At 39.1% G+C, this 10385-nt stretch overlaps 1 protein-coding gene across 1 annotated transcript; it reads right to left on the bottom strand.

Annotated features, from left to right (window-relative positions):
• Window positions 1–682: 682 nt before the first annotated feature.
• On the bottom strand, window positions 683–7046 carry LOC111220275 (Usher syndrome type-1G protein homolog). Its single transcript, XM_022743304.1, has 3 exons — window positions 6883–7046; window positions 2448–2895; window positions 683–1738 (listed from the first exon to the last, which is right to left on the bottom strand). The coding sequence occupies exons 1-3, from the start codon at window positions 7044–7046 to the stop codon at window positions 917–919; spliced, it is 1434 nt and encodes a 477-aa protein (XP_022599025.1). The 3' UTR covers window positions 683–916.
• Between the last annotated feature and the right edge of the window lie 3339 nt (window positions 7047–10385).

Here is a 10385-nt window from a genome sequence, read left to right on the forward strand (position 1 = left end):
GCAATGCTGGGAGTTTGCTCTAAATATCATGTATTCAAAAGTAGGAGTGGCCAATTCCACAAAATATGATTCCTATTCACATGATACCAATTGATAGTTAGTGACTTTAAGCAACAACAGTTGAAGTGATGGCTACAGCGCCCACTAACATTCCAATGCATTGGTGTAGTAGTGGAAATCAAAGATCACTAAGCAACATTTAACTCCAACAAAGGATACTTCCCTCCTTAAGAATCTGAGGTCGCTTTGAACATTGCTACAATATGTCTCTTAAAATGGCCTGAGAGCTCATGATATTTACTTTAGAGACAATTTAATTTAACATGTCTATGAATAAACTGGGAAAATCTGTCAAATTAGCAGATATCTTTAACAAATATACTCAGAATCCATAAAACTACTAACAGTATAACTGAATATAAATGAAATGACAGTGTCAAATATGACAAAAACGTACTTACTCTTTAACATATCACAGGGTAACGGCACTAGTCTTTCTCCCGTAGTAGACAGTTGGGCCGCAATGGTAGGAAGTTTCAAGATAGAATCTACGTCATCCCATCACGCCGTAGCAGTCCCTTCAACCGTTTACACAGATACTAATACTTCTTCTTATATAATGTGTCTGATAATAAAATACTAATACTTTAATGTGTTATGAATTTAATGTATCGTTGAAAGGTTTCTGAATACCTTTTTATTACCACTGTGTGATTTTAAGTTTAACATTAACAAAGGCCACCCACAGTCTGATTCATGTCCTCTGACATCCCCCAATAAATGTCATCCAAAGGCTATGCTGATGCATGCAAACACAGTACCTCATGTCAGGTTTATCTGGAATGGAATGAGTGATGAAGAGTGAAGAATGGTGCTTCTCTTTTAAAATAAAACATGGATTTCTACACACTGACCTTCAAAGTTCAGTGTCTTCAATGGCCTCTGGTTCATCTATGGTGTCCAGACGTCTCTTGCAGGCATCCAGCAGTTTTTTCCTGGGGCCCAGAGGGATGTGAATGCTGGAGAGGTCTTGATCTGAACAAAGCAACAGAGCCGCCAGGTCGATCTTCTCCCTCCTGAAAATTGCTATGAACTCGCTGAGGCTTTGTGAGGCCAGGAAGGTCTCGAGAGGACTGTTCTCTGGATCCATGTCCTCGTCCAGCTCAACATCAGCCTCCTCCCAAGGCAACTCCTGCAGATTTCTTTCTTGCAGGCTCAAGGCGCTACCAATACTGTCCTCATCAAAACTTGGTGAGCGTCGAGGCAGATGTCCACGTAGACGAACATTAGGTGCCCGGCCCACAGGTTCACTCCCTGCAACACTCCCCTCATCCCGTGCCCCAATGCCAAACATGCCCCCAGTCATATAGTTCCTCCTGAACACCATGGTGCCAAGCCCAGGTCGGGTGAACAGGGAATCCCGACCAGAGTCTGCGCTGATCTCCGAATACGCAGCCTCATGGAGGCCTGGGTCACTCATGGCACGGGAGATGGTGTCGGCGTCGTCATCATTGTCGCGGGGGAACATGTCACGTATGTTGAGGCGTGACCTCTCCTTGGGGTTGGCATAGGTGCCCTGTTTAAGGAACATGACATCGTTGCTGAGCTGCAGGCCGGACAGCGAGCGCACACTTTTCCTCCCATCCTCGTAGATCTTGAACGTTCCGTCAACCTGCTTCTTCTTCTCCAGCTTTTTCTGTATCTTGGCCTTGCCCTTGGCTGTGGAGTGCAGAGTGGCCTGAGAAGAAAGCATACATTTAGAAACCCTGAATAAGCAATGTTTCTTTTATACCACTGAATGGGTAAATCCAGCAATGTAAAAAATCAGTTTGGTGAGAGTTCACATCCCTTTTCCTACCGACAATAAACACTGATTTCCTTTAATCATGACCACAATCTTTCTCCAACTTTAACAAAGTAGTCTTAGCTGCCTAAACTTAACCGAACATTAGCTGTTGAGGTGGCAGATGAGAAAATACACAGATGAGTCAACAAGACACATGACTTTGAACACAAGGTGAGACGACTGGTTGCATCCCACCTACTTCCACCACAATCTTTCCCCAACGCTCATCAAGTAGCTCTAATTTAAGCTATGGGCATGGTTGGCCCCTAAGCTAAGTTTTTAACCATGAACACAATCTTTCCCAACTTTAGCTAAGTAGTTTTGGTCAACTAAACTTGACTAAACCTTAACCCAGTTGGCAACTGAGAAAATGCTCAGTAATGTGATTTGGAAAGCCGTCATGGTTTTGGTTTTTAAAATGCTGACCATAAACCCTAATGCTCTCTGGTTTAAATCTGGCAGGGAAACTCTGTTGCTTTTGTCATTGAGGTCAGAGGACTTGTCGACTGAAAGCTGGTGGAGCAGATGTTAATCCTGATGCACAGCAGGACTTTGATTCTCTATTGCCTTACACATTAAAACAAAGTCAAAGACAAACCACCTGCGAGTATGGCATGTTGGAGGTGACTGTGTTGAACTTGCGACTCAGCGTGCTGCTGCTGGTGTAGCTAGAAAAGCTAATAGCATCCAGGTTGTCCAAAGCCGCCGACTCCTTCATAAACTTCCTCTCCATACGTTCTCGGTGCTTCCTCTGGAGCTTTGCGCACTCTTTGATCCGGCGCTCTGCGGCACGGAAAGCCCGGTCCTTGAGTTTGCTGACCAGTTTTGGGTTGAGGGTGATCTGCTTGGCAGCGATCGAGTCCAAGTAGCGAACGCAGTCCATGTGGCCCTTGGTGGCAGCCATGTCCAGCGGTGTGTGGTAGTCATTGTCCAGACACCACACGTTGGCACCGAAAGCCACCAGGAAGGACAGGCAGTTGTGGTGGCCGTTGGCAGCTGCCAGGTGAAGCGGTGTGTTACCCCAGATGTCACACTTGTCCGGGTCACCTCTGGAAGAAGAGGGGACAAGAAGCCATGTTGGATCTCCATGTTACTAGATACATACATACAGTATTCTTACACAAATGATTTCTGTTGCTAATCTAAAAGAAGCATACCAGTTTTGTGCAGATTTTAGTCCATTTATTTCACATTATGCACATTATGTGGTCAGAAGTATGTGGAAGTATGAACTCCTATGAAGTATGTACCCCTATTCACATGTGAACTTGTGGACTGGTTTTCATTATCTTTTGACCTTTTACAGTCTAAATTTGATGAGAATGATTATGATTAACCATTTAATTGAAAAAATGTCTAAAATAAAATCATTACTTGTAGCCCGGATGTCTACAGTACATTATGGGTGAGCCTACAGTTGTTATTAGCTGAAGTCTAGCACCTGCTGCTGGAGTGTAATATAAACTTCAGTGGTAGTCAGTACTGGCCACACATCATGGAAATATGGCTGTGATATCAGTAAAGGACTACCCATAATGCTGTGCAAGCAAAAACAGAATTAACAACAACACATATTAAACTTTAGCTTCTAGTTACAAATTAATTCTGTTTCAGTGACACACGACGCATGTTTACATTTCCACATGCTGCATCTGAGAGAGCACAGTACAGTTTATGAAAGGGCAATATTTACTGTTTATAAAGGGTTTATAATGAATGGCTTTATTACTGGTTTATGATTTTTTTTATTAATGCTTTATAGCTCATTTATAAGCCCTCATTAAGAACAAAGTTTGGGTTGCCAGTTCACTGGAGGGATCTCACTATGTGTCTGGTGTGCTGGTAGACAGAGCCAGGCTGTTTCCGCCTGTTTGCAGTCTTTATGCTAAGATAACCCAGTTTATAAACTCGTGGTGCCTTATCAGAAAGTGGTACCCAGTGGGTACACAGGGAGGAACTAATTTCACTGCTAAGTCCATCCTCTTCCTGTTTTCCCTCCACCCAAGTGGCCAAGTCCTGATCAATAATTGAAACGCTACCGGTTAAACATGGCAGAGGTGACTCTGCATTATTCATCCCACACACCAAGTCTTTTTTTCACAGACACCTAGAGACAAACCACAGGGCAGGGCCACCACCTTTACCAGCACAAACCCTGATTTCAGCTCCTGTCTGCAGAGCCACATCCTGGCAAAGTATGCGAATAACATTAAATTGTGAAGCATCAAAGTCTGCTGTTTATTTAAGGGCTCAGAGCGTCATATTGAGCAGATCATATTCCAAAGGTGCGAGTGAGAAATGTGTCACTGTAGGAACATGAAGGAGGAATCACACCTGACTATCTCTATTAGTAATTTGACCATCGGCAGCTCTGCCAGAAGCTGAGTCAGAGGTGACACAGCAGCCATTCATCAACCTGCAACCACACAAACAACATGCTTGTTTACTAGCAGCATGAAGAGCTGAGTGTAGAAGCTTAATGCTTATTTTGGTCTGAGTATAGAAAACTTAAGTTCCCATGACACACAGCAGACTGCACATGGCAGCTTTATTCATCTCCTAGAGACCAAGAAACCAGACAGTACGATTGGAGCACCATCCTGTTTTTAGCCCATAGCAGCACGACTACAGACTGCAAAGTCAGTCCACCACTTTAGTCCAAACTGAAATATGCCAATAACTAATGTATGGATGGCAATGACATTTTGTACGGACATTCATGTTCCTCAGAGGATGGTCAGTTTCTTTTAGCGCCTCCATCAGGTCAAAGTTTTCATGCATCCAGTGAATATAACAGCATCTGCTGGATGGAGAGCCACAAGATCTAGCTTTGCAAGTCCCCAAACAGAACTGCAACTAGCAATTATTTTCATTATTGCTAATCAAGGTGTCGACTTCAAATGGCTTGGTCTCAATCAACTTATCAATCAATTGACGAAATTTGTATGTTTTCTTAATCCTTAATCAGATATTTACAGATTTATTTAGTAACATTATGTGACTACTTTACAGCTGCTGCATTAGTTTGGCTTCTTTTGATAAATTAAAAAAGGTTTTGCAGGAAAACTCTTTTATATTCCTCACAGGTGTCACATTGTTGCTAGTTTTTAAAAATTTTAAATCTAGTCACTATTTGCTATTAAATAAAATAAATACATAAGATCAGGGAAATAAAGTCAGAAAAGCTGCTCAAAGCCCCTTAAGGGAAAACAAGTTCTGCAAACTGCAACCTCTAAACCTTCTTCTTCCTTCATTTACCTTTCTCTGTGAACTCTGATCTGCAGCTCAGCTTTAGTCGTGTTTCTCTGCTTCATATCCGCCCTGCGCTGCATACTGCAGGGACTGTGGCAGGAGGAAGATGCTCTATCCATCACTGTGACCTTTCCTGTGTCTACAGCTGCTTTACTGCTCGCCTTATAAACCTGCCACCAGCAGCATGACAAACTGGACTCTGCGCTCCACAGAGAACAGGCAGTAAATATCACACTGCTTTGTCTGCTTCTTAAAACCTTGAACAAAAGACTTGTCTGATCTATTACGTACAACTTATCTCAGCAGAATATAGACTTACTCCTGAACCCCCTTCTCTTACAAATACACAGCGCACACTCTCTGATAAGGGCACATGAGGCTTTCAGAGCAGAGATCATATCATTGATCATTTCTGTAAAGACGTGGAGACCCTTCAGTAATTGATCGGTATAAAAATGGCTTCTGTATTGTAACTGAATCAGATTTAGAGCTTAACCTGCCATGTAATGGATCAGCCTGAGCCACACTGGTAAGATTAAATATTAAGTTATCATGCTTCAGATGCATACAGTGTTATCCTACTCAATCAGCATGTGTGTGTGTGTGTGTGTGTGTGTGTGTGTGTGTGTGTGTGTGTGTGTGTGTTTGTGTGTATTGCACATGCTCCAGCAGTAAGTGGGGCTATCCTGCTGCAAGTGACCTTTGTCTGTAATTAGGCTGTCAAAATGTAAAACCCTGCATCTCCAGCAGCACTGATTAGATCAGAGATGGGGGTGGAAATATTTTTTTATTTAATTTAATTTTAATTTAATTTTTAGTTAAAACAAGCAGGCACTGATCAGTGAGGAAAAGTTATAATATACAATAAATAAACTAATACTTTGTGTTTAATTAAGATTTAGGATTCTTGATGATAACTAGGGCTTATTATTTTCATTATCAATTAATAGGAGGATTATTTTCTTGATTAATCAATTGGTTATTTGTCTGAAAAATGTAAGAAAATGATGGAATATACCCATCACAAAGTGACATCTATAAAATAAAATAAAATAAAATAATAATAATAATATTAATAATGATAATAATTTACTTACATAGAAGACTAAGGAAATCAGAAAATATATATTTGAAAAAGATCCAGAGAATTTTGGTATTTTTTTTCTCAAAAATGCTGAAAATGTTTATTAATTTACTATTGATTGACTAAACCATGAATTGTTGCAGCTGTAGTGATAAGAAATATTTTGGATATGTGATAATACAGTATCACAACGTTCTGTTAACAGTATAGTCAGTTGTGACTTGTTTATTGATTGTTTATAGCCTACATTTAGATTTAAAATATATATATTATTATAAGCCTATATTATTAATATTATTATAATTTTAAGGCTATATATTACATTTAACATTAATTACTTAATTATTTTTATTTTATATATTATTATATATTGCTATCATTTTAGAACCTTTCTTAAAATATGTGAACGATTTTTGACTAAAATAAGTTAATAATGATAATAAAAATACAATAAAAAGTTAAAAACTATGACAAAACAGAAAGAAGATCTTCCTCTAAAATGAAACTGACTGAAGAGAAGACTGGTGTTTGTCATATAACAAGAAAAGTGACCCCCAGCTACCCTCAGTGTTAGATTTAATCACCTAGCCTACTGACAGAAATCCATTTGTCCGACTGGCGGAAATAACTCGCTGCTCAGATGGGTGGTTGGATTCTGCAGGGAACTTTTCAGATACTGGTCACTGGTCTCTGGACTCACCCTCTCCCCACGATGAGCCGGAGCGCCTCCAGGTTGCCGTGGTAAGCGGCCCATAAGGTCGGTGTCATCCCATCCTCATCCGGTGCGTTCAGCTCCTTCCGTGTGGCCTCCTTCAGCACGTCCAGGTAGCCGTCACTGGCCGCCCGGTGGTACCTGTCGTTCATGGCGGCGCCCTCGGCTTCGGCGGCCCGGCTCACTCTGAGCTCGGTTCCATGGAGGATCTAGATGTTTGCCCCAACTTTTAGTCCGGGACTCGGCGGGCGGACGGACGGCCTGTGGAGCGGTACGGAGCGGGCTGACAGGCTGGTTGCTATGAGGCGAACGAGGCGTGCTGGTTGTCAAGGAGGGGCGGGGCTATGAAAGCAATGACCCCCGCCCCCTCTGATAGTTAGGTAGGTCTGATGTGTGTTATTTTGAATGAGAAACAGAATGTACAGAGTGTAGCACTGTAAAAAACTGTAAAGAATTCATTCTTGATTAAAACTGATGGTAGTGTAGTTGTTTTCTAAATAAGTGATGGTTTGTCATAAAATAAAAAATATAAAAGATAAAAATTTAAAAAAGGCTCATCTAAAATTAGATTTCTTTTAATTGAATTATTTTAATGGTTTGATCACTGTAAATCTTGCACTGCTTTATTTGGTTATCCCTGCACTGTAATTGTTTTTTTGTTTTTTTTATAGTTTAGATTTTTTTGATGTAGTGTAATGTCATTTATATATTTGTATAAATAGGCCTATGTATAATACTAATTATTAAATATCTAATGTAATAATTTTTTATTAATATAATGTTATACTATTTTATATTTTTTGACATTTTTCATATCAATAGACATTTTGTAATAATGTGAAGATGTTTTTTCACTTACTTTCTTTGCATGTATAATTTTAAGTGATTGTCTTGTTTTGGTGGTGTATGTTAAATGAAAAAATAATAGAATAGAATAGATTAGAATAGAATAGAATCTCTAGTTTGGTTTGTTTTTTAGTTGTATTTTTTTTTGTCACTGCACCTATAACATGCTGTTTTCTTTATTTCTATGGTTTAAATAATATATATATGTTGTATATTATATGGAAAAATAAATGTCAACAAGTTTGATTTTGGTGTTAACTAAATTCTGATCAACCGTTGAATATGTAGTTACTGTATTCTGGCTTTGTAGGGCAGATCTGAATGCTGACATTTTTTAAATTGAGACATTTATTGATGTGTATCGAGTATGTCTGATAAGTAAAGTGACTCTATATTATCAGTTACTGACTCATTCTTGTCCACCTGACTTCACACTTGAGCGGCAGGTGTACAGGAACACACACACACACCCTGCATCCTGTGTCCTCAGTGTGGTGATTAAAGCAAACATCTCTGACAGACTTATGAAAATCAAAAAAATGTATTAATTTACATAGTGGGCATGCTCCTTCGGCTGCCACTCTCCATCATCCCTGGACCAGCTGCCACGGAGCATGCAGCGAGTTTTTGAGGTGAGTTCTTGTGGAATCGATCCATTGACAAGGTTCTGGTTTTACTTGTCCAGGTTTTATGATGGAGGTGAGGGTCATTTCACTTGTGCTGCTCCTGGCCTTTGTGTGTCCTGTTTACTCATTTTTTTTTGTCATTTTTAGCCAGATTAAAATAAACCCAAATAAAATATAACCCAAATATGAAAGAAAAGCAGCTCCCTTTAAATGTAGATTTGATTTTTAAAATTTTATTTCTCACCTTTCAGGCCTTTCTCCTAAAATCTTCCTGACTATTTACCTGGTGTATGCATTTACTACCACTGAGCTCCATGGATGGAGCCCCTGGTTGCCCCCAGGTCACAGCTTGTGACAAAGGGTGATCAGGCTTTTAATATTAGAGCCTGTGGAATTTCTTAACACCAAGTCTTCAGCTTCTTTTAAAACCCTTCTTAAAAATGTTCTTTTTGTGAAAGCATTTAGAAATGTTTGACATATTTATTTGATCTTATTCATTTTATTTGTTTCACTTCCTCTGTGCTCATGTTCTTACTCTCATTTTACTCGCCTCTTCTGGTTTTATTTCTTTATAAAGCATTTTGTAACTTTGTTAAGAAAAGTACTAAGTTTATCATTATTATTAATGAAGAAAATGAACCTTCCTGTCTGGGTCAGGGATGGACAGTAACAAAGTACATTTACTTGAGTACTGTACTTAAGTTTATTTTTCAATGTCTGTACTTTACTTGAGCATTATTTCTTTTCAGAAACTTATGACTTTTACTCCACTACACTTGAAAGACAAATATTGTACTTTTGACTCATTACATTTCTATGAAGTAGCAGAGCTTTTAGTCAGCGGAATGAGTTTTCTTTTATTTTGAAAATATGTTAGGCCAATCACAGCCAACTCTCTCAGTCATGTTGTGCTTGCTACATTTTTGAACAGCTCAGTGTGAACCTGTCAGTGTCCTAACGACAGCGACATTAGATGAACATGAAGATGAAGCAGGAGATTCTTGGTCCATGGTCTGATCTGAAGTCTGTGTTTGAAGGTTTAGAAATGAAGTAAGATTCATTTAGTTTTAAATGTTTGCTGTGTTTACCACGACCACACTTCATCACTGACAAAAAAATAAAAAAAGATGAAAACTGCGTTTTTATGACTATTTCTGTAGGCTTTGAAACATATCCTCCAAGCTTTTTATCCTACAGGTTCTACACTCAGTCAGACAGGAGGTTGTTTCGAAGCCATGCGTTTCTGTAAATGTGGACCAATTAAACAATGTGTTGACATAAAAAAAATGTACTTTTGAATACTTAAGTATTTTTAAAATTAAGTACTCCAGTACCTTAACTCAAGTAAAAAATTTTACTGAACACCTTTCACTTGTATTGCAGTAATATTTGACCAGGAGTATCTATACTCTGACTCAAATAATGAAGTTATGTACTTTGTCCATGTGGAATGACTTAAATGTTGGAGGAGCAAACAAAATATATTTATTTGCAAAGTAATTAGTCACAATTAGGTTCCTGCATTTTCTGTTATCTAGAAAAAAGATCAGGCGTTTGGCGTTAAAAGAAATAGATTTATATTCATCTTTATAAAAATCAAACCTCTATGTGGTTTGAAGTTAAAGCAGTGATACAACGTGCATGTGATTTGTTGTAAATGGGCTAAAACATGAAAAACCACCTTTAAATTAAACGGAAACTAAAACAAAAGTATTATCAGCTGCTGCAGGTTATCACCTCTGACTCAACTATTAGCTGCTACTTGGGGCAGTGCAGCGATAAGACTGAGGTTACACATTTATAAATCAGTTCCTGGTGTGGGCCGTACACAAACAGTGACACAACATGGCAGACAACCCAGCTGATAAAGACTTTCAAAGTAAAATAACGTGGCTGACTTTAAGAAAGCCTCCACTGGAGTTTGACACAGATTGTGTTCAGGTCCTTTGGCGCCATGAAGTTAATTTTGTTCCAGCGGACAGCAGGTGAAAAACAGAGGTCAACATGAAGAGTAAACAT

The sequence above is a fragment of the Seriola dumerili genome, unplaced genomic scaffold, assembly GCF_002260705.1.
Source record: "Seriola dumerili isolate Sdu_G_001 unplaced genomic scaffold, Sdu_1.0 BDQW01000068.1, whole genome shotgun sequence".
Classification (NCBI taxonomy): Eukaryota; Metazoa; Chordata; class Actinopteri; order Carangiformes; family Carangidae; genus Seriola; species Seriola dumerili.

Bases quoted from the DNA above. Each gene is read 5' to 3' on its own strand.
- LOC111220275 (XM_022743304.1), bottom strand. From the start codon at position 7,046: ATGAACGACAGGTACCACCGGGCGGCCAGTGACGGCTACCTGGACGTG. The intron at 2,896-6,882 runs GTGAGTCCAGAG...CTCTTCTTCCAG, and splicing joins CGGCTCATCGTGGGGAGAGG to AGGTGACCCGGACAAGTGTG. The intron at 1,739-2,447 runs GTGGTTTGTCTT...CTTTCTTCTCAG, and splicing joins CCAACATGCCATACTCGCAG to GCCACTCTGCACTCCACAGC.